At 42.9% G+C, this 24404-nt stretch overlaps 1 protein-coding gene across 1 annotated transcript in view; it reads right to left on the minus strand.

Annotated features, from left to right (window-relative positions):
• Window positions 1-24404, minus strand: part of blmh (bleomycin hydrolase) — a 103321-nt gene that overhangs the window by 44015 nt on the left and 34902 nt on the right. The window contains exons 7-8 of the mRNA XM_041198366.1: window positions 4824-4979; window positions 3889-4047 (exon numbers count right to left, since the gene is read on the minus strand). Of these exons, the coding sequence (XP_041054300.1) occupies window positions 3889-4047; window positions 4824-4979 (315 nt within the window). The remainder of the gene's footprint in view (window positions 1-3888; window positions 4048-4823; window positions 4980-24404) is intronic.

Genomic DNA, 24404 nt, shown 5'->3' on the forward strand with positions numbered 1-24404 from the left:
TCTGGATTACCAGTCTGGTGGCATTACCACTACACCAGCATCTCGCTGTTCAAAGGTCGCAACTCCTGCTTTACGTAAAAGAGAGATACCTGCCCAAGAAGCAGACAAAATTCATTCGCTGTGTGACCCAAAGCTCAAGTAGTTTTAGTGCGCTGAGAGTAAAGGGCAACTCTAATTAATTTACTGCAATTACTTTTAGGTCACATTGAGGTCAGTTACCAAGGTCTCCGAGCAAAGCCATGGGAGATAGAAATAGTTTGTGTAAAAAAAAAAGCTGAAACAATATTTTCAGAGCAACGTCAAGTTTGCACGTGTAACTTATACTCCAAAAAAGGTGGAAGCTGTAGTTAACGTTGACAAATATGTTCACACGGAATTGTTCAATGCCATGGTTTGACTCTTGGGAGCATGATTGAGAGGCTGAGCTGCTAAGATGGGGCTGTGGTTAACCTGGCCTCTCCCATTAAGGTCACTGCTCCAGCAACTCCCTGTGAGAGGGGTAGCAGTTTAAAAAGGCATATCCCGAAGATCCCATGCCTTTGGAGGATGTCACTGTGGGGTTGCCTGTAGATTTGAGAGGAGGGGATGATGGACCATTCCTTGGAGAGGGACTTGAGGTTAATGGTGCTGGGTTGGGAAGAGAAGCTGTTGATGAAGATGCAAGGATAGAATCAAATTGATAATTGAAACTAACTACTAAGCTGGACAACAGAGGAGAGAAGTTAAAAGGAGGAAGGTCCACTTGACCTTGTAAGACACTGCAGAAAGCGCAAGAAAAGATATTGGACCATGGTCAAAGTCATAGAGAATGACAGTTGTGACTTTGATTTGAGCATCTGTGCTTTGACAGGGTATACAGTTGAGTGGAGAGATTCATGCACACAGTCGCAGGGAAGACAGACTTAAGTGACGCTCGCCAGGGAGAGGCAGAGGTCTTAAAAAGGCAAGTTTCAAACTTATTTTTGTGGGGCCAGGAATCCCCCTTTGGAGGACACACATGGAAAGTCTGCATCTCTACTGCCTCAGGCTCCTCCACTTTGCCACCCACCAAACCGTGAAGAACTCCCCCCACCCCTGGTAATCATATGATCTCCTTTTATTCCAGAATTCTCAGTAAATGAATGCTACACCAGAATTATTGGTTAAAATTTCAGGGGAAAATAAATCATCAGTTTATCTTTAAAAAATCTGTGGCTCATTTGTGCTATAAGCCTTTCAAGGATGAACAAGCACTCCTATAATCTAACTGCAGTGCGAATGGATCATTCCAGTAATGACTTGGATATAGAATTCACAGAATCACACAGTGCAGAAGAGGCCCTTCGGCCCATCGAATCTGCACCGACACGTGAGAAACACCTGACCTACCTACCTAACCCCATTTACCAGCACTTGGCCCATAGCCTTGAATGTTATGACGTGCCAAGTGCTCATCCAGGTACTTTTTAAAGGATATGAGGCAACCCGCCTCCACCACCCTCCCAGACAGCGCATCCCAGACTGTCACCACCCTCTGAGTAAAAAGGTTTTTCTTCACATCCCCCCTAAACCTCCTGCCCCTCACCTTGAACTTATGTCCCCTTGTGACTGACCTTCAACTAAGGGGAACAGCTGCTCCCTACCCACCCTGTCCATGCCCCTCATAATCTTGTACACCTCGATCAGGTCGCCCCTCAGTCTTCTCTGCTCCAACGAAAACAACCCAAGTCTATCCAACCTCTCTTCATAACTTAAATATTTCATCCCAGGCAACATCCTGGTGAATCTCCTCTACACCCCCTCTAGTGCAATCACATCCTTCCTATAATGTGGCAACCAGAACTGCACACAGTACTCCAGCTGTGGCCTCACCAAGGTTCTATTCAACTCCAACATGACCTCCCTACTTTTGTAATCCATGCCTTGATTGATAAAGGCAAGTGTCCCATATGCTTTTTTCACCACCCCACTAACATGCCCCTCTGCCTTCAGAGATCTATGGACACACACGCCAAGGTCCCTTTGTTCCTCAGAACTTCCTAGTGTCATTGAATACTTCCTTGTCAAATTACTCCTTCCAAAGTGTATCATCTCACACATTTCAGGGTTAAATTCCATCTGCTACTTATCTGCCCATTTGACCATCCCATCTATATCTTCCTGTAGCCCAAGAGACTCAACCTCACTGTTAACCACCTGGCCCGTCTTTGTGTCATCCACAAGCTTACTAATCCTACCCCCCACATAGCCATCTATGTCGTTTATATAAATGACTAATAATAGGGGACCGGGCACAAATCCCTGTGGCTTCCAGTCACTAAAGCATCATTCTGTCATCACCCTCCGCCTCCTACAACTAAGCCAATTTTGAATCCACCTTATCAAATTACCCTGTATCCCAAGTGCATTTGCCTTCTTTCTAATTTTTGGTAGTTTTAACTTCTCTCTTTTTTAAAAAAAAATTGTTCATGGGATGTGGGCATCACTGGCCTAGGCCAGCATTTATTGCCCATCCCTAATTGCTCAGTTAAGAGTCAGACATGTTGCTGAGGGTCTGGAGTCACATGTAGGCCAGACCAGGTAAAGACGGCAGAATTCCTTCCCTAAAGAACATTAGCAAACCAGATGGGTTTTTATGACTATTGGCAATGGTTTCGTGGTCATCATCAGACTATTAATTCCAGATTTTTTTTTAATTCAAATTTCACCATCATGCCGTGAACCCAGGTCCCCAGAGCATTACTCTGGGCCTGTCGAATACTAGTCCAGTGACAATACCACTGTGCCACTGCCTCCACTATCAACATCCTGGGGCTTGCCATTGAACTTAACTGGACTAGCCATATAGATTCTGTGGCTATAAGAGGTCAGAGGCCAGGAATTCTGTGGTGAGTAACTCACTTCCTGACTCCCCAAAGTCTGTCCACTATCTACAAGGCACAAGTCAGGAGTGTAATGGAATACTCTTCACTTGCTTGGATGAGTGCAGCTCCCACAGCACTCAAGAAGCTTGACACCATCCAGGATAAAGCAGCCCACTTGATTGGGACCATATCCAGAAATATTCGCTCCCTCTACCGACGCACAATGGTAGCAGTGTGTATCATCTGCAAAATGCACTGCAGGAACTCACTAAGTCTCCTTAGGCAGCACCTTCCAAACCCAAGACCACCACCATCTAGAAGGACAATGGCAGCAGACACAAGGCAACGCCATCACCTGGAAGTTCCCCTCCAAGCAGCTCCCATCCCGACTTAGAAATATATCGCTGTTCCTTCACTGTCGCTGGATCAAAATCCTGGAACTCCCTCCCTAACAGCACTGTGGGTGTACCTACACCACATGGGCCGCAGCGGTTCAAGAAGGCAGCTCACCACCACCTGCTCAAGGGCAATTAACGCTGGCCTAGCCAGCAACATCACATCCCACAAACGAATATAAAAAATCACTTTCAAGTTTGACTTGTTCACTTATCGGAGCCGAGAGGACAGACTGAAGACCTGTTCCTGGAGGAGACCACGTTATAGAGTGTCATTACGAGGAGCACACGAGTAACCCAATGTGTCCAGCCCTCCAATTGTTTCCCCATTCCCTGTGAGGTGCAAGATAGAAATGCAATGCCCCGCGTCTCTGCTCATGACCTCTTTGGAACAGCACGATTGAAAGATTTGGTGCGATACAAGGGAGATAACTGAGGTATATTAGTCTGAATTTCCTCCTTGGGATGGAGGAAACTTCCTTATAATAAGTATTTAGAGGCAAATTGAGACTTTGTGGAGATTTTCAGTTTAGTTACCTGCCATTTGCTCCCATAGATTTACACAAGTGGATTGTACTATAATTTAGTGAATGTTTTAATTTTTACTACAAATTGTAATTATAGAAGGCCAAAAGTTAGAATATGCAAACCTCTCCATCCTTGATGGAATCAGCAGCCAACTGCTTTAATACATTAATTGGCTGGTTGATGTATAAAGTCTTCCTCGCATTCACCATATTATTCAGGAAATCGACCGTGTACAGTTTTCCATAGGGGTTGAAACATCTGGGATCATTAACCAGGCACACCTACAAAACAAACAGCAAAACTCATCCTTTAGTATTGTGCTGAGTACTGGGCAAGTATTTCATCACCCAAATCTTACTAATTAAAACACAACAGCTATCTTAATTCTGACTGACCGTCCCATCATGAGTGTAGATTGCATCTTCAAATCAGGTTTTTACGCCTGGTATTACCATTAAACATCACCATTGACCTTTATTTTAGGGTAAGCCTAATTAGCATCAAGGAGCTTTAGACAATGTTGAATGCCATTTTAAATATCTGTCACTAGACGCCTTTCAGCCTTTTCTAGCATTGTTTTACATTACTGTGCCTTGTAATAAGATTTACAGTGCACTGAAAGCACATCATGGGTTCATCTGACCAAATCCAGAGGCTGAGGAATTGTCATGCCATATCTTTCATTCCCCAGTCACTTATTTTTGGAAAATGGAAAATCAATACGTCTTAAAATGATTTTATTTCTGGTCAAATCCAACACAGGAAGAAGCTGGAGAAGTACATAAGGGAGGAAGGAACAGATGGATGTTATGATAGAGTTAGATGAAGTAGGATGGGAGAAAGCTCATTTAGAACATAAACATCAGCTTAGATCACTCAAGCCAAATGGCCCATTTCTGTGCTGTAAATTCTGTGTAATAAGCATATTGGTTCTGGTTGGTCAAGAACCGAGTTGGTGTTGGACTGTCAATAAACAGGAGAAGGTATTGCTAAAGTAAAGCCATTAATAGCAAGTACATCTCTGCTAGGCAACAACTCCACAGGTCATTTCTCCCACCTTGTCTTCCATGTTGAAAAATGGCTTCACATGTTGTGTGTAAAACTGAAGCGGTGTTAGTGGCCCAATCTTCTGGTAGTTCTTCTCTTTATCTCGGAATTCCCAGGTAAAAGTTTCAGGAGGGGTGCCCAGACAAATATTAACTATTCTGAAGACCTACAAAAGACATCAAACAGTTCCATTATCTGCTAATGAATCAATTTACTCAGAAACAACCCCTAAAACAGGAGGAAAGTATTCTTTCATCATGGGGAGGACATTCTGCAGTGACAACATGGGTGAAGGGAGGTTACAAAATGGGTAAGGATCCATCCATGGAGGGAAAATGTGAAATTTGTCCATTTTGGCAGGAAGAATAAAAAGCGTATTATCTAAATGGTGAGACAGTGCAGAGCTGAGGTGCAGAGGAAGTTGGGTGTCCGAGTGCATAAATTGCAAAAGGTTAGTCTGCAGGTACAGCAAGAAATGAGGAAGGCTAATGGAATGTTGTCATTCATTGCAAGGGGAATTGAATACAAAAGTAGAGAGGTTATGCGACAGCTGTACAGTGCACTGGTGAGACCACATCTGGATTATTATGTACAGTATTGGTCTCCTTATTTAAGGAAGGATGCAAATGCATTGGAAGCAGTACAGAGGTTTATTGAACTATACCTGGAATGGGAGGGTTGTCTTATGACGAAAGGTTGGATAGGCTAGGCTTGTATCCGCTGGAGTTTAGAAGATTAAGAGGCGGCTTCATTGAAACATATAAGATCCTAAAGGTGTCAGTCAATGCATCATCTAAACTGTATTATATTAATCAGGTAACTGTGCTTTTATTTCTTTCATATTAATGAATGTAAGCTGGTTGTGGTGAAGTCCTATGGGCAGAGTTTGTCTCATGGTGATAAGATGATGGGGCTACGGAGAAGAGTTTTGACCAAAGGCATCACTGAGGCTCACATTGAACTTATAAAAATAAAGACAGTTTCAACTAGACAGGCAGACACACAGTCTACAGAACCTGAACCAGACGATGGCCATTCGGGAATGCGAGAGTTTCCTTCTTCCTGCCCCAAGAAGCTGTGATTGCACCCATTATTGGCATGCCCCCCACCTCCCACGCTAAGGGCAGGATATGACCACGTAGGGTTGGTCCTGGATGGCAAGGGTGGGTTTGTGGGATTCCTAAGCAACCAGGGTCATTGTGAGTATGTAGTATGCAAGAGGGTGAAAGGTTATTGGTGGTAGGTGGGAATGTGGAGTTGAGGTTACAATGAGATCAGCCATGATCTCACTGAATGAAGGAGCAGGCTCGAGTATTCTACTCCTCCTAATTCATATGTTAATACGTATCACTAACAAGGTTGCTTAACTATCCAAAGTACTACCAAACCGTAGAGGCATTTAAAAATGTTTCCCCGGTGTAATCTTCTGTGGATGTTCTGCTGTGTAATTTCTTTGTAGTCAGTAGTGCATATGTGGTCCTGTCATTGTCCCTGGCTCAATATCCTGGAACTTCCTACCTAATATCATAGGAGCACCATCAGTCAGCAGTGGTTCAATGATGGTGGGTGACCAGGGTATGTCACACAGACAGGGACACGCACACGCGCACACACAATGTTGCCCCTAACCCTCTCCATCCTGGGAGCCTGAAAACGTGGGGTTTTCAGCTTCGAGAAGTGTATACTCATATGCAGATGTGTATCTAACCTTTGGCAAGGAACAGACTGAAGCTGAAATCCAGTCAAACCAGAGTCATTCAGGGGCTAAGCTCCAACCTCTCGTCGACGCATTCACGGAGGCGGATAAAAAAAAAATGGGCTTAAGGCTGAACATCCGGAAGACAAAGGATCTGGACCAGTCCGCTCCCACTGTGCAACACTGTCCCTGCAACTACCAAGACCACGGCAAACCATTGGACAACATGGATCATTTCCCATACCTTGGGAGCCTCCTCTCATTGAGGGCAGACATCGATGATGAAACTCAACATCACCTCCAGTGTGCCAGCGCAGCCTTTGGCTATCTGAGGAAAAGAGTAATGACAAAGACCTCAAACCCAGCTCCAAGCTCATGGTCTACAGGGCTGCAGCGGAGACATGGACAACCGAGAGCAGACACCTTAAATCCCTGAGCAAATATCACCAGCAAAGCCTCCGCAAAATCCTAAAAATTCAAAGGCAGGATAGGTGCTCCAATATCAGTGTCCTCCGTCAGGTCAACATCCCCAGTATTGAGGCACTGGTTATGGCTATTCAGCTGCGTTGGGTTTACATAATCTGCACGCCCGACACAAGACTCCCAAAACAGGCTCTCTACTCCGAGCTTCGTCATGGCAAGCGGGAACTAGGAGGGCAGAGGAAATGTTTCAGGGACGTCCTCAAAACCTCCCTGAAGAAAATGCCACATCCCCACTGATTTCTGGGAATCTCTTGTTCGAGACCAATCAAACTGGAGATAAGCATCCGCCAAAGTGCCGACCATTCCAAACTGTCTCTGCCAGGCCCAGAAAAGCGGAAGGAGTGCACCAAAATCCAAGCATTCCACCCACCCACCTCATCCTTGGGGGGGGGGGGGGGAAGCGACGGTGTACTGGACTAGGAATCCGGAGACCCAGGGTAATGCTTTGAGGACCCGGGTTCGAACCCCACCGTGGCAGATGGTGGAATTTGAATTCAGTAAAAATTTGGAATTAAAAGTCTAACGATGAGCATGAAACGATTGTTAAAAAAAAACCCACCTGGTTCACCAATGCCCTTTAGGGAACAAAATCTGCCACTCTTACCCAGTCTGGCCTACATGTGACTCCAGACTCACAGCAATGTGGTTGACTCTGAAATAGCACAGCAAGCCCCGCAGTTGTAACAAACCACTACAAAGCTGCAAAAAAAGGAATAAAATCGGACAGACCATCCAGCATTGTCCTAGACACCAGAAACAACAGCAGCAAACTCAGCCCTGTCGACCCTGCAAAGTCCTCCTTACTAACATCTGGAGACTAGTGAGCTGGAGAGCTGTTTCACAGACTAGTCAAGCAACAGCCTGACATAGTCATCCTCACAGAATCGTATCTTGCAAATAATGTCCCAGGCACCACCACCGCCATCTCTGGGTATGTCCTGTCCCACTGACAGGTCAGACCCATCAGAGGTGGGGCACAGTGGTATACAGTTGGGAGGGAGTTGCCTTCGAAGTCCTCAACATCGACTCCGGACCCCATGAGGTCTCATGGCATCAGGTCAAACATGGGCAAGGAAACCTCCTGCTGATTACTATGTACTGTCCTCTCTCAGCTGATGAATCAGTGCTCCTCCATGTTGAACACGACTTGGAGGAAGCACCGAGGGTGGCAAGGACACAGAACGTACTCTTGGTGGCTCAGTGGCTCGGTAGCGCCACTACTGGCCGAGTCCTAAAGGATACAGCTGCTAGACTGGGTCTGCAGCGGGCGGTGAGGGAACCAACAAGAGGGAGAAACATACTTGACCTCATCCTCACCAACCTGGTGTATCTGTCCATGACAGTATTGGTAGGAGTGACTACCACACAGTCCTCATGTAGACGAAATCCCGCCTTCACTTTGAGGATACCCTCCATCGTGTTGTGTGGCACTACCGCCTTGCTAAATGGGATAGATTTCAAACAGATCTAGCAACTCAAGACTGGGCAACCATGAGGTGCTGTGGGCCATCAGCAGCAGAAGAATTGTACTCGAACACAATCTGTAACCTCGTGGCCTGGCATATCCCCCACTCTACCATTACCAGCAAGCCAGGGGATCAACCCTGGTTCAATGAAGAGTGCAGGAGGGCATGCCAGGTACAGCACCAGGCACACCTAAAAATGAGATGTCAACCTGGTGAAGCTATAACACAGGACTACTTGCGTGCCAAACAGCATAAGCAGCAAGCGATAGACAGAGCTAAGCAATCCCACAACCAACAAATCAGATCTAAGCTCTGCAGTCCTGCCACACACAATTGTGAATGATGGTGGGCAATTAAACAACTCACTGGAGTTCACAAATATCCCCATCCTCAATGATAGGGGAGCCTAGCACATCAGTGCAAAAGACGAGGCTGAAGCATTTGCTACGATGTTCAGCTAGAAGATCCATCTCTGCCTTCTCTGGGGGTCCCCAACATCACAGTTGCCAGTCTTCAGCCAATTCAATTCACTCTTCGTGATACCAAGAAATAGCTGAAGGCACTGGATAGTGCAAAGGCTATGGGCCCTGACAACATTCCAGCAATAGCACTGAAGACTTGTGTTCCAGAACTTGCCATGCCCCTAGCCAAGCCGTTCCAGTACAGCTGGCATCTACCCGGCAATGTGGAAAATTGCCCAGGTATGTCCTGTACACAAAAAGCAGGACAAATCCAACCCGGCCAATAACTACCCTATCAGTCTACTCTCGGTAATCAGTGAAGTAATGGAGAGGTCATCAACAGTACTATCAAGCAACACTTGCTTCGCAATGACCTGCTCACTGATGCCCAGTTTGGCCTCCACCAGGGTCACTCAACTCCTGATCTCATTACAGCCTTGGTTCAAATATGAACAAAAGAGCCGAACTCCTGAGGTGAGGTGAGAGTGACTGCCCTTGACATCAAGGCCGCATTTAACCGTGTGGCATCAAGCAACCCTAGCAAAACTGGAGCCAATGGGAATCAGGGGGAAAATTGGTTGGAGTCATACTTAGCACAAAGGAAGATGGTTGTGGTTGTCGGAGGTCAGTCATCTCAGCTCCAGGACATCACTGCTGGAGTTCCTCAGGGTAGTGTCCTCGGCCCAACCATCTTCAGCTGCTTCATCAATGACCTTCCTTCCATCATAAAATCAGAAGCAGGGATGTTTGCTGATGAGTGCACAATGTTCAGCACCATTTGCAATTCCTCAGGTACTGAAGCAGTCCATGTCCAAATGCAGCAAGACCTGGACGATATCCAGGCTTGGGCTGACAAGTGGTAAGTAATGTTACCTGGCACTTGTGTAGCCTGAAAGACCATGTCCAACAAGAGAGCATCCAACCATCGCCCCTTGACGTTCAATGGCATTACCATCACTGAATCGCCCACTATCAACATCCTGGGGGCTACCATTGACCAGAGACTGAACTGGACTAGCCATATAAATACTGTAGCTACAAAAGCAGGTCTGAGGCTAGGAATCATGCAACGAGTAACTCACCTCCTGACACCCCCAGAGTCTGTCCACCATCGACATGGCACAAGTCAGGAGTGTCTGGAATGCTCCCCACTTGCCTCAAGAAGCTCAACACGGTCCAAGGCAAAGTAGCTCTCTTGATTGGCGCCAGATCCACAAACATTCACTCCCTCCACCACCAACGCACAGTGTGTACCATCTACAAGGTGCATTGCAGGAATTCACCAAGGCTCCTTAGACAGCATCTTCTAAACCCATGACCACTACTATCTAGAAGGACAAGGGCAGCAGATACATGGGAACACTACAACCTGGAACTTCCCCTCCAAGTCACCCACCATGTAGGCTTGGAAATATATCACCGTTCCTTCGCTGTCGCTGGATCAAAACCCTGGAACTTCCTTCCTAACAGCACTGTGGGTGTACCTACACCTCACAGACTGCAGTGTTCAAGAAGGCAGCTCACCACCACCTTCTCAAGGCAAGTACAGGTGGCTACTGAATTCCATTTAGTCAGCTTTGCTCACATTCAAAGGGAAATAATAAAATAAAAATTGAATCAAAGCAAAAAATTTTTTTTTAAAAAAAAATCACAATGATTCCTTTACTGGAACCAACAAGTTCCATTTCGGTGTGTAGAGGTGTGTATAGTTTTGAAGTGTTACCAGTGGCGTTGGGTTTCTCACACCGGTTCTCTACAGCAACATTAGGCGACGATTTGCATATACGTAATTGAGTTAAAGTCATTTAAATTTTGCGATTCTGGCCCCTTACCCTGCAATGTTGGAAAATGATCAGTGTCTAACAGTAACTGAAGCTGCATTATACAGGTAGGCTCCTCGCTGGGGCAGTCATGCCCCCTCCCCCCAACCCCATTCCCTGACCCATGCAGCCTTCCAGCTTGTCCAGTGCCACTAATGGTAGCCTCTTCCATTTAGGATATTTATGCCTTTCTCTAGCAGCATGGAACAAAACCAAAATGATTCCGTGTTTTCTTAGTTATATCCCAGCAATGTCTCGGATACGAATGAGTATTATATAACTAGGCTACTGAAAGAAAGTATAGTTTAAGTAACTTAAAGATAGATTGTATTATCAACACAGTCAGTGTTTTCCAATCAGCGTAAGTTTAAAATTGGATTTGAGAATGCAAATTTTACCTGCAGATAAATTTGCCTTTTTTGAAAAGTGCAAATTGAGATTAATGTTCAAGGTACAAAACATCTGAATCACTCTTGTGCAATAAAGAATTTAAAACCCTTTCCACAATAATTTTTAGAACACATTACAGTTCAGTGGAAAGCGCTCCTTTTCTCCATGTGTCCTCCCACTGTTCAGTGAACCTGGACCAACTGCATCAGGCAACTTGATGCCTGCTAACCTCTGATAGTTATACTCGGTTACCCTCCATCAACCTCTGCCACTTCTGGTTTCTCTCACTGATCCAACTCAGCAGACAAAATAGAAACAGATGTGCCTCTGTTTTGAGAAACAAAGATCTGTAGAAAGACAAACATTTTTATCGATACCATGTGTACACAAAAATATCCGTCTTCATTGGCGTTAAAAAGACACTAGCTGGGCTTAATTGGGTCAACCCTCACATTGTGGTATAAATGTAAACTGGATTTTAAATATCATAGGGTAGATTTTCAATATGCCTGCTGATTATTTATTTGTTATAGCAACTGCCCGATTGTCAGTTCCATTGAAATCTGGACTAGCTTTACACTCAAACTGTAAATTGGAAAATCTGCCCTATATTTCTTCTGTAGCATTACAGCTGGATGGCATATTGAATATAGTATAATTCTATGGGAATTATGTTAAATTTACCTCGAATTAGAACTGAACCTATGGCAAAGGGGCAAGAAGAGGTTATCATCCCATCCGAACAGTGTAACCCCATACATAAAATGAGAAAAGGAAATGGAATTTAATCCTGAAAAGTGAGAGATGATGCATTTTGGGATGACTAACAAGGCAAGGGAGTACACAGTGAATGGTAGGACCCTAGAAAGTGCAGAGAATCAGAGGGACCTTAGTGTGCATGTCTGTAGATCCTTGAAGGCAGCTGGGCAGGTAGATAAGGTGCTATATGGGATACTTGCCTTTATTAGTCAAGGCATCGAATACAAGAGCAGGGAGGTTATGATGGAGCTGTATAAAGCATTAGTTAGGGCACATCTGGAGTACTGCGTGCAGTTCTGGTCGCCACATTAAAGGAAGGATGTGATTGCACTAGAAAGGGTGCAGAGGAGATTCACCAGGATGTTGTCTTTGCTGGAGCATTTCAACTATGAAGAGAGACTGGATAGGCTGGGGTTGTTTTCCTTAGAGCAGAGAAGGCTGAGGGGGGACCTGATTGAGATGTACAAAATTATGAGGGGCATAGATAGGAAAAAACTTTTCCCCTTAATGGAGGGGTCAGTAACCGGGGGGGGGGCATAGATTTAAGGTAAGATGCTTGGGGTTTAAAGGGGATTTGAGGAAAAATATTTTCACCCAGAAGGTGGGGGTTATCTGGAACTCTCTCCCTGAAAGGGTGGTTGAGGCGGGAACCCTCACAACATTTAAGTATTTAGATGAACACTTGAAATGCCATAGCATACAGGGCTACAAACCAAGTGCTAGGAAACAGAATTAGAGTAGATAGGGGCTTGATGACTGCTGTGGACACAATGGTTGAATTGGCCTTTTTCCATGTTATAAAACTCTGAGTCTATTATTGATCCCAAGAGGCAAAGTTTTTAAAAAAATCAATCGGAGAAAGAAATCCCATTGCAAAATTCCTCTCCAACTCTCCAAAACTAAACAAAACACTGGAAGGCTTTAGCAGCCAATAGCCTCTCAAAATTCCAGTTAACTCCCCCACTGTAATTAGAAATGTTCTCCCAGAAACTTGCTCCCTTTTGAAAGGAAGAACTAGCATTTCCACAGCCACTTTCAAGTCCTTGAGTTATCCCCACAGCCGCTTGAGTTATCCCAAAGCACTTTGTAGCCAAAGAAGTGGTTCTGAAGTGTAGTCACTGACGTAACACAAGCAGATGTGGCAGCACACAGCAAGGGTGTGCACAACAGTGATAACTTTTTTAAGAATGATTTTTCTGACTGTAAAGCCAGTCTCAGAATACAAAATCATTTGGGGAGACAGACAGAATGTGTTATCCTACATGAAGGCAACTTTTCGATCGCATCAACATTTTTAATAGCCTCATTTATTTCCTATGAACTGCCCCATACATCTTGGGTCATTCAATCTCAGGGATGGAACGTAATTTTCTAGTGGAAGACTCTTAAATATACTTGGAATAAAGTGAATAGTATTGAAGTAAAATTATAATCTCCTACGATAGGTCTAATTATAGAAAAATTATCTTTAACATTTTAAGACTGTACAGGGATTTGTTGCCAAGGTTGTTTGATGATATCAGTCTTCAAAACAGCCCACTGGTGATTCTGCAAGTCCCAGCAAGTTACAGGTAATAAAAATAAACCCCTTACAGGAAGTTGCAATTAACAATGATGATCTAATGCACTTTAACTACAGTCTTGGCAAATAACTGAAATACTTTATGTTGCAGACTTTTATTCACTGGGGAAGATTCTTGTAAATTTATAGGACTGCAACTGCATCATCATCTTGCAGCTTAGAGGAGTGGAACTTTTGAGCTCCAAGGGACTGGCGGGTCCTCACATGCAGCAGTCGATTTACTAGAAAATTCTGGATGTCTTGACACTGATGAAGGAAAAAAACACATGTGACTTTCTGTTAAGTTGCCCACTGCCTCTGGGGCCCTAATCGGTTGTGTGCAGCTTTCGAAAGATCGACACCGCGTCTCTAATAAGGGATGGCTTTTCCAGGAGAAGGTAAGGAAAGTACTCCTAAAACACCCCAAATCCTCCCAAAAGCTGACTTTACAGGCTTTTTAGGTCTGCGAGTGGTCCACTGTTTTTGTACCTGTGATTTTTTTAGGTCGTTTTAACTGGGAAAACTCTACTGGCGATTTCTGTGAAGAGATTCAAGGAAGCTGGAAAATCATTAGGGACAAAAAAAAATGGATTAATTTTATCAAAGGCAATTTATATAAGGGCATAATAATATCTATGTAATCAGCCAATAGAGGTCCACGGTGGGAAATATTTTGAGTCAAATATTTTGTCCAGTGATTTATCATTGAAACATTTTCCACAATTCTCAGGTGTTTGAACAACTTTGTTGGAATAACAATAACGATTCTCAATAATTGGCGCTTTTCTTTTACAGCTTTTTAAAATTCTTTCACGGGATGCAGGCATCACTGGCAAGGCTGGTATTTGTCGCCAATCCCTAATTGCCCTTGAGCAGAGTGGCTTGCTAGGCTATTTCAGAAGGCAGTTAAGATTCAACCATATTGCTGTGGGTCTGGAGTCACATGTAGGCCAGGCTATATAAGGATGGCAGATTTCCTTCCCCAAAAGGACTTTAGTGAACCAGATGGGTTTTACAACAATCAATGATAGTTGTCACCATCGCTAACACTAAGACCTGCCTTTTATTCCAGATGTTCCAAATTCCTCCACTGTCATGGTGGGATTTGAACCTATGTCCCCAGAGCATTCGCCTGGGCCTCTGGATTACTAATCCAGTGACATGTACCACCATGCCACTGTCTCCCCTTTAGCTTGATAGATAATTAAATTTTTAACTGTTTCAAGACCACTGAAAGCCAACACAGAGGCGTTTATACCTCTGCCATTCACCATTTTCCAGCCTCACTTAGATGGACCAATTGTAGATATGGAATTTTTAGCTGAAAGCCAAATACCCAAGGCCATTCCCTCAAAGATCATGAAACACAGAGGAAAGTGCCAAACTATGCCTATCACTGGAGCATCAGTGAGCATCCTCGTTTCTCTCTTCTCGTCTGTTGTGGGATTTGAATAAGTTTTCTCTTCCTTTCTTGTAACAAAAAATGGCTAGCACAGACTTCATTAGTAAGGACGCTGACAAGGAGCTGTCCGGGACCAAATGATTACCTGTCATGTGTCCTTCAAGCACATCACACCTCAAACCGTTTCTGTTCTTACTGGATATTGATTCACACTCACTTTGCAGCCAGCCGTCAGCTGCAAACCCAGGCTTTGCACCTAGCCCAGGAGCACTGAGTGGTACCCCTTCCTCTCACTGCTTGCCATTTGTGCCCGAGTCCTTCCTTTGCTGTATTCCACTCAGAGCTTGATGATCTGCCATTAACTTGTAGTCATTCATTTGTATTAGTTCACCAACTTGACTCATTCATTCAACCACGTGAGAACTGTCAATTTTCACCACTTGTGGAAAGGTAGCTGCTTACATTTTGTCAAGCCTTGAACTTGTGGTAAAAAGGGATAAAAGCAGCAATTGCCTAGTGACAATAATATCTAATGCACAGTGCCTCCTTGTGTGATGAATATGCTCCATCTTGAGGGAAATTCTATGAAATAACACGAGCCAAACGCGGTGTTTTTGTACTAAATAGCACAGTTGTTGAATGAGGAATTTGCTTCTTCAAGTAAATGCCATTCAGTGGCACCAGCCAAATATGCATTTCTGATATTCTAAGCTATCTAGCAACGTTTCTTTAAGTCACTTTTTTTTTAAATGAAAAGTATTCTTCACAACGTTATGTAAAAGTGGACCTTGAAGGATTTCATTTGCCATCCATTTCCAGTTACCATTCCAAATAATATTTGGAAATTCTACTCAATCATATTTAACTACCTAGTATATAACCGATTTTTAATAAAATCTCGGCTGCAAGAAAAGGGACATACCTGAATTGCATCTGTAAGAGTTTAATGGAGTAAAATTAGTCATCAATGTACAGTTTTGTGGAAATGGAGGACAAAAAATAGTCAATTTTGCAGGATGAAGACCGAAGGAGGCTTGAACAACACCTGACAATACAGCGTCAGTGTCTAACACCAGTTTTGGGAATCTCTCAAGAAAACTGGGGCGCCAAGTGGTGTAGACGTTGGATATGGAAGAAACGCAGCAACTGATTACCACCACAAAAGGTAAGCATTTATTTTTCCAATATCACGTGAAGCCGTGGAACACTCTAGGTGGTCGTGATCAGTCCTATCCCACTGCCGTCCACCACACCCCACCCAGAGATTTAGCTGAGCGTTACTGTTGGGAGGGCAAGTGCCCTGAAATTAGTTTTTGAATTTAGGAGCAGACAAATTTTGACCCCAAAATGCACCAAACCTCACAAGGTAAGATCTTCTTCAGCTGATCTTTCAGCCCGTTTTGCTTCAGGTTGCCAGAATACCATCTTAAAAGTCCAATGACCTAGCTTCAGCCACTCGTCTCAGTAACCCCCTTCAATTGCTGATGACATTCATCGTAAAGAGATCATTCATGGTATCTGCCCGAAAAGAGACAGCTCCCGGATGAATCACTTAACAAAAATCAGGCACAATGATTCTGCCTGATTCTACTCTAAGCAGATGTGCACAGACCAATTGTAGAATGCTCAGTGTCCCTGAGGATCAGCAATTAAACCTGGGACATTCCTGCTCTGTACGGCTCAACTATACACTGCGTTACTGAGGGAGTCAAGTTGACTGATATCAATTGGTTTTACATGCAACCAAAATCAATTTATCTTAAAAACTTAAAATAAAAAAAATGCCATTGAATTTTACAGGATGATTCCTATTTTTGGTAATACTATATTTATAAGCGAACTGGCACAACAATCATAAGCCCAAGGTTCAATGTATAAATTGGGTTTAGCGCTAGTTATTGTCACCTGTGAACTTGGAGGTGCCATCGTTATGGGGGATCTTTTGCCATTCAGATACTTGGCGTATGGATGGTGATTTTGAAGGTGATTGCACATCCAACAGGAAATGTATGCACAAAGGCCCCGCCCACCAGCGGAATTGTGGGCTTTTGGCTGAGCTGCTGAATCTCCCACTACAGGTCCCACCACAACAGAGCCGGAAAACACCAGCCCACGGCTTAAAAATAGCACTGACGCTTGCACAGCGGTGGATATTTACCAATAGTTTCTAACTAATGGGCAGATTGAAAACTACAGATTTACTTTAAAGCCAAAAGCACTGAAAAAAAATTAGCTCTGGAGTGCAGTTTGTGGAAATGGTTCAAAAAGGGAGGTATAATAATTACCTGTGCTTTGTCTGGTTATTAATCACTGCCACTGCATTGTATTATGTAGGTTTAAAAAGCATCCACTGCACAATCTGCTTCTCCTTTCATGTCTGAGTGCACAGCCAGAGACATGAAACAACTAATGTCTTGTTAATGTCATCCTAAATCTTACTTTGACAAATAACATCAACCTATTTAGAAAAAATACACAGTAGTTAAACTATTGCAGAGGGTATTCTGGCATCAATTAATGTCATTCCTAATACTGACATGAAATCACTGATCCTACTCATTTTTCACCGACGCAAATAAGGACTCAAAACATAATCCTTTTACTCCTCGAATATTCACCGCTTTCATTTTATTTATTACAAATCCAGGGAAATCTAATTGTACGTGAGATTAAAAATTCAATTTTGGCTCTGCATGGAAAATATCGACTACAAAATGACAACGGCTATAAAAGTGGATATACAACAGGTCATTCACATCCAAGGCAGCATCACTGGCTCTAATCCCTATGAACTCTTCACATTTTTGAGACGATGACTGATGATGGCTTCAATTTACATTTGGTCACAGATGTCCGAGCTCCCCCAACGGCCCCAGTCAGTAACTCCACCGTTTAGTGATGAGCTAAGCTAAACACACCAGGAAGATCAAAGCCTGAACCATTCCACTGCCCCCCCACCCCCAACACCCAGAACAAAAACAAAAACCACAGAAAACACCGGAAACACTTAACAGATCAGCGGCTGTGGAGAGAACTAGTTATTATATGGCAGACGCAAAACCCTTCTTCAAAACCCATGGTTTTACGTCGAGCAAGCTGATCTTGACCAGAGTGACGCTACGAATGGCCTGAACGATGGGATAGTGGAAGGGCGGATGAGGATATCCAGCCTGCTTTCCTGCTCCTGGCAGTATCTAGTAGCTACTGCTGGGAAACGCATGTGTGTAGACATTGGATCGGGTCAACAGTGACTCTCCTCGAAGCTGAATAAGCTTGTCCAGCCTCAATGGGAAATTCAGCAAGATGCCAAGCTACCTACTCAACCTTGCCCCAGCATGAATTGGTGGTGAGTTAAAACAAAAACGGTAATTTTACCAAAAAAAAATCTTACTGGTAGAAAATGTTTAAATGATTAGATATTTGGCAGATTTTTTAATCTAACCAAGTCCGAACAGGTAAATATGAAGTTACGTGAAGTAACTATGACATTGTTAGACAAGCTGCTACTCAAGTAGTAGACAACTCGACAGTTAATTCCTAGGGCTGTTCCATATCAAGAGTAGGAATACAGTTACAGAATATTCAACGATGAATTCTTTTCCTTTTGACTCTGCTGTTAAAGATGAAGGATGCTATGATTCAACCATATGGCAGACATGCGCTAATGGACCTTTTTCTTACAGCAGTAACTGCATAGGAGATTTAATGAAAATTTAGAAGGTAGAAGCCACACCATGAGACATCTTTATTCTTGAGGAAGAAAAATTGGGGGTTGTCAAACTATACCTATAGTTAATACGTTTGTTACAGCTACACACAAAAGATTTTTAAAAATGATTCTTCCAAAATGAAGAATATCACATAGAACAGCAGCTATTTTATTCTTGATGAACTTGCTCTTAACTGGTACACAAAGAATAGCACTAGAATTCCTATAAAACTACTGGTAGTGTAAAGGGTTCATAAAATAAAAATACTTGTCAGCGCAAAAATTCAGAATGTACACGTGCTTCGGAGTGTTTTCCAGAAAGTGGCTCTGGTTAGTACATTTAGCTAATTGCAATGAACAAACTATCAAGTTTTTGCTTTATGTCCCAATATGCATCAGCATCTATCAAAAAGTTCACATTTGTCTTGTCCTGTAATACAAGTCTGGCATAAGCTTCCAGGATCAAGTGTATAACATAAACAATGAACAATATTTAGCATTGTTTTGTATGAGTGAGCCACCTACAAAAAGTGATTTTAACTGGACGAATCAGCCTAGTGCCAATATATTGTAGGAGGGCAAAACAATTGCTAGTACTAACAGCAGCTAGACTTCAAAAATACTTTATTGGCTGCGAATGACCCTGGGGGATGTGAAAGCTGCTACAACGATAAACAACCCCAACTAATTATTCATTAAAAAGGAAATTTAACCCAAATGTCATCCTAGTTTCATGAAGCTGCACATAAACATGGTCATAGTTAAATAGCATGAAACTTGCAAATCGTTCACAAAGAATGCAATCTTTCTTTCCTCCCCTTCTTGTTAGGGTACCTCACCAATACCATGCATAAGTTTCAATTTTTCATACAAATTATAACAGGGAGCACTCTGTCACCATGGACATCATGGCAAAGACCTGTTATCCTTACACCCAATATCTGCACACTTTCCATAAAGGTCTCTGCAAATATCACTCACGATTGACCCGTGGCTGATTTCCCCTCCTCAACCAAAATAAACAAACACAGTGGCCAACTGTAATACACCAATAGCACCAGAATTAGGGCAGCTAACTCAGTAGAGACTAGGGATAAATCCCATTATTTTCCTGGCCTGTACATTTCAGTTAACCTTTGCATCCACTGGGGGCTCAGATCCATCTTCTGATCATAAAAGGGAAAAAATAGGACTTTGCAGTGTTTGCATCAATAACAGGAAATGTCAACATTTCCAATCAATTTGGTTCTGCAAACATGTAAAAAAAACTGTAAACCTTCATTCAGTGTTGTATTACTTAAATATTATCTTAGAACACAGGGAGTCTTCAGTCCTGGTAGATGTGATATTAATGTACAGAGCAACTAACATTGCCCGAGTAACAGCAGCTAGATCCCTACATGTAATAGAGGAAACTAATAAAAAGCCAAATTCTGCCGAGGCGAGAAAGCCAAACAAAAAACAGAAATCCAGAAAAACATAATGTGTGTCAAAGTACAGATGAGCTTATGTTTCGAATAAAGACCTTTCAAAACAGTTCTGAAGAATGGAAGTCATCCAAAACATTGACTTGTCTGTCCTCTCCACAGATGCATCTAATGAGGCCAGTTAAAAAGAACACAAGTATCTATTAATAGAGTTTTATTTAACAGGCTTTGTTTAAAGGCTGAAGGAGGGGGGAAAAAAAAAAGCACCAACTGTGGAAATCTGCAAAAAATATCAAGTGCTTGAAACAAAACAGTATGTCAACGAGCAAAACTGGAAGAAGAAAAGTTAACTTAACATGTTGGCTGTTAATGGGGCCGCTGTGGATTTTCAGAATTATTCTGGATTCATTACATCTTGTAGATGTAACCCTATATGCGTTACTTCAGGTGTATAGAATTTTAGGCCAATTTACATGCAGCTTCAGTACCCATCTACTAGGAAATGCAATATTTTTCAGGCTGTTTATGGTAGCCATTGCAAATTAATTCCTAGTTAGGAAGTCCAGTCACTCTCAAAAAGTATTTGGATATTTGTAATATAATTAGCATTTCTAAGTATTTGTAATATAATTAGCATTTCTAAGAAGTCTCTCTGTCCATCTTCTTATGCTGTTGGCTATTTTATTTTCAAGTTACTATACAAACCTCTAAATTCACATGTTTCCTAGTGCATTCCCACTGCAAGTTTACTGTCAGAATGAAGAGGTCTTGCTTGGCTTTGCACTGGTGCTCAACTTGGGATGCATAAACTGGGTGTGAAGACTTGAGCCAACTCTAAACAAAGCAGCTCATTCAGGTTAAATCCAGGTATTGAATTCTGTTTGCATTCACACCACAACAACTGAAACGCCGACGTGAAGTGAAATTGCTTCATACCAATGATACATTTGTCATCTAAATTCGTTATCGGACAAGTCTCCCCTATAAATCGATCAATGCTTTCATTTAATCCTCAAGTTTAACATTTAAGTGACGTGTGGTTCTGTTGTTACATAGTTATAAAACATTTAAAGAATATCAAGCTTCTTCCTTTGCTCCCACTACAAGTACAAATGTATGGATAAGGCTTCTCTGAAATGCATTTACATTACACGTGCAATATCAGTGTGGCGTTCGTAATGATCCCACAGTTGCAGTGCAAATACAGCCTAAACATCTTCTGCAGGAACAGGGAAAGTTGGAATTTTTTCAGCTTTTACTTCAGTTCATTGATAGGGCAAATACAGCTGCAAACATGGCTTTAAACATCAATAGTTTTCACTCACCATTTACTTCAGGCTCAAAAAGCCTTGTTACAATATTTGCTACAAAACTTGCAATGCCCACTACTTTCAAACAGAGCAAACTGGCCCCTCATTGAGCGACGGCCTAATAGATATCCTATAAGTATAACACTCCAGAATTTCACTGATTTTTTGAATCTCAAGGGTAATTAGGGGTGGGCAATAAATGCTGGCCTCGCCAGCGACCCCCACATTCCATAATTTATTTCTTATTTCTCAGATATCATTCCGCATTTAAAATTCAGAACTTAAACATTTAGATCGGTAAGCAGGGAAATAAAAACCCAAATTTTAATTAATGGCTGTGCAAGACTCAATTAAAAATTCCTCACTGAGAAGTGGACCAGAGCCTGTTGTTCATCCACGCACGAGAAGTTTAAATGACCGTCAATGGCATTTCAATTAATATCCCTTAAGTGCGTGACTTTGAAAATACAACGATTCTGGGAAGACTGAAAATACAACGATTCTGGGAAGACTGAAAATACATGCGTACATTCCAAGAATTTAGTGGATGGATTGTTCCACTGAAGGGTCTCTATGGCACCACAGGGCTAATCTTTAGTGGGTTGCTTTTGAAGAACAACTGATATGTTTAACTTTCCTACTAATTATTTCCTCAAGTGTAAATTACTTGGTCCATTATATATAGCTCTCCTTTTAAATGTAATGTTTCCTGTCTCCAGCTGCAGGAGATCATAAATAAGCATTTAATTGTAAGAATAAAATGTTAAAATCAGGAACTCTAGGGGCAATTTCTAAGCCATTACGATTATACATATGAATACAAAAATAACTTTCACTTACCTATTTGGGGCCTCTTCCTCTTTACTGCTGGGTACAAAAGGATGCAAACTCTGCTTATTTGTACCTCAAATTTTGCATTCAGGGCCCTGACACTCATATTGAAACAGCCCTTACGTGGTTCAGGTGTGCCCATTCACAGGCCCCTCTGAATATTGCATCAGGCAGTCATTGAGTGGCAAAGGTGTCCCCTGTCCAATCTTCTCTTTAAGAAAGATGGGTGTATGGCCAGACAGCAATCCAGAATGGACTGAGCAGTGCAACAAACACAAAAAGCACAAAAGAAAAATAGAGGGAGCAATGCCCCTGGTTACGATGTTCAACTGCTGGCCATTGTTTTCTCAGGCTAAGTGTTTGGTCACCCATTCCAATTTCCTCAGCGTTTGTTTTTCACACACTTCTGCAAAACATTTCCATGCATTTTTCTCCATTAAAAGGCTCTCTAAAATTGCCAGCTGTTGTTTATCTATCTACTGATAGATAATGCTTATGTTTTGAGATGCCCAAATGAGGTCCCTCTTTGCGCAGCTTTCATACATCAAATAGTTTTTTCTTTAATTCATTTACGGAAGGTGGGGGGGTCGCTGGCTGGGCCGGCATTTATTGCCTACCCCTAATTGCCCTTGAGATGGTGGTGGTGAGCTGCTTTCTTAAACCGCTGCAGTCTATGAGTGTAGGTACATCCACAGAGCTGTGTGGTGGTGGGGTGGGGGGGGGGGTGTGTGTGTGTGTGTGTGTGTGAGGGAGGAGTTCCAGGATTTTGACCCAACGACAGTGAAGGAATGGCGATATATTTCCAAGTCAGGATGGTGAGTGGCTTGGAGGGGAACTTCCAGGTGGTGGTGTTCCCATCTATCTGCTGCCCTTGTCCTTCTAGATGGTAGCGGTCATGGGTTTGGAAGGTGCTGTCTAAGGGACTTTGGTGAGTTCCTGTAGTGTATCTTGTGGATGGTACACACTGCTGCCACTGTTCGTTGGTGGTGGGGGGAGTGAATGTTTGTGGAAGGGGTGCCAATAAAGCAGACTGCTTTATCCTTGAAGGTGTCAAGCTTCTTGAGTGTTGTTGGAGCTGCACTCATCCAGGAAAGTGGAGAGTATTCCATCACACTCCTGTCTTGTGCCTTGTAGATGCAGTGGGGGATTCAGCGATGGTAATGCCATTCAATACCAAGGGATGATGGTTAGATTTTCTTTTGTTGAACATGGTCATTGCCTAGCACTTGTGTGGTGCGAATGTTACTTGTCACTCATCAGCCCAAGCCTGGATATTGTCCAGGTCTTGCTGCATTTGGACATGAATTGCTTCAGTATCTGAGGAGTCACGAATGGTGCTGAACATTGTGCAATCATCAGCAAACATCCCTACTTCTGACCTTAAGATGCAGGGAAGGTCTTTGATAAAGCAGCTGAAGATGGTTGGACCTAGGGTGCTATCCTGGGGCACTCCTGCAGTGATGCCCTGGAACTGATATGACTGAACTCCAACGACCACATCTTCCTTTGTGCTAGGTATAACTCTAACCAGCGGAGAGATTCCCCCCCCCACCGATTCCCATTGACTCCAGTTTTGCTGGGGCTCCTTGATGCCACACTCGGTCAAATGCTGCCTTGACGTCAAGGACAGTCGCTTTCACCTCACCTCTGGAGTTCAGCGCTTTTGACCACATTTGAACCAAGGCTGTAATGAGGTCAGAAGCTCATGGTGAAACCCAAACAGAGCATCAGTGAGCAGGTTATTGTTAAGCAAGTGCCGCTTGATAGCACTGTTGATGACCCCTTCCACTGTCTCTCAAGGGAGCCTGTTCCAGAGATATAAAATCACTCACAAAAACGTTTCTGCAGATTAATTTTCAACTCACCCACTCAAGTGCAGGCCATGTTCTATGTTTCTACTGGTCTGATTAAGGTAAAGCAATTCACCGTGGTCTGCGTTATCCAGTCTCTTTATATCACTTCTCACAGAAAAATAGGTTAGTGGGGATGTCCATATATAATCACTCCCCAGAATCCAATTCCTTCATTCTCTTAATCATAATGGTTGCCCTCTTTTGTTCCCTTTAAAAACCTCAAATATCCTCAATAGCTCCAATAGCCTCAATAGTGAATAGAGCTGTGTACAGTATTCTAAGCACAGTCGCACCAATGATTTATAAAGGTGGCAGGATGATCTCATTATTTCAACACAATGTTGCTCTTTTATTACCTCTCAGCATCTGATTTGGTTTGCTCGTTGCCACCAAAATATTGTTGTGATAGCTTCAACTTATTGC

The sequence above is a fragment of the Carcharodon carcharias genome, chromosome 10 (assembly GCF_017639515.1).
Source record: "Carcharodon carcharias isolate sCarCar2 chromosome 10, sCarCar2.pri, whole genome shotgun sequence".
Taxonomy (NCBI): domain Eukaryota; kingdom Metazoa; phylum Chordata; class Chondrichthyes; order Lamniformes; family Lamnidae; genus Carcharodon; species Carcharodon carcharias.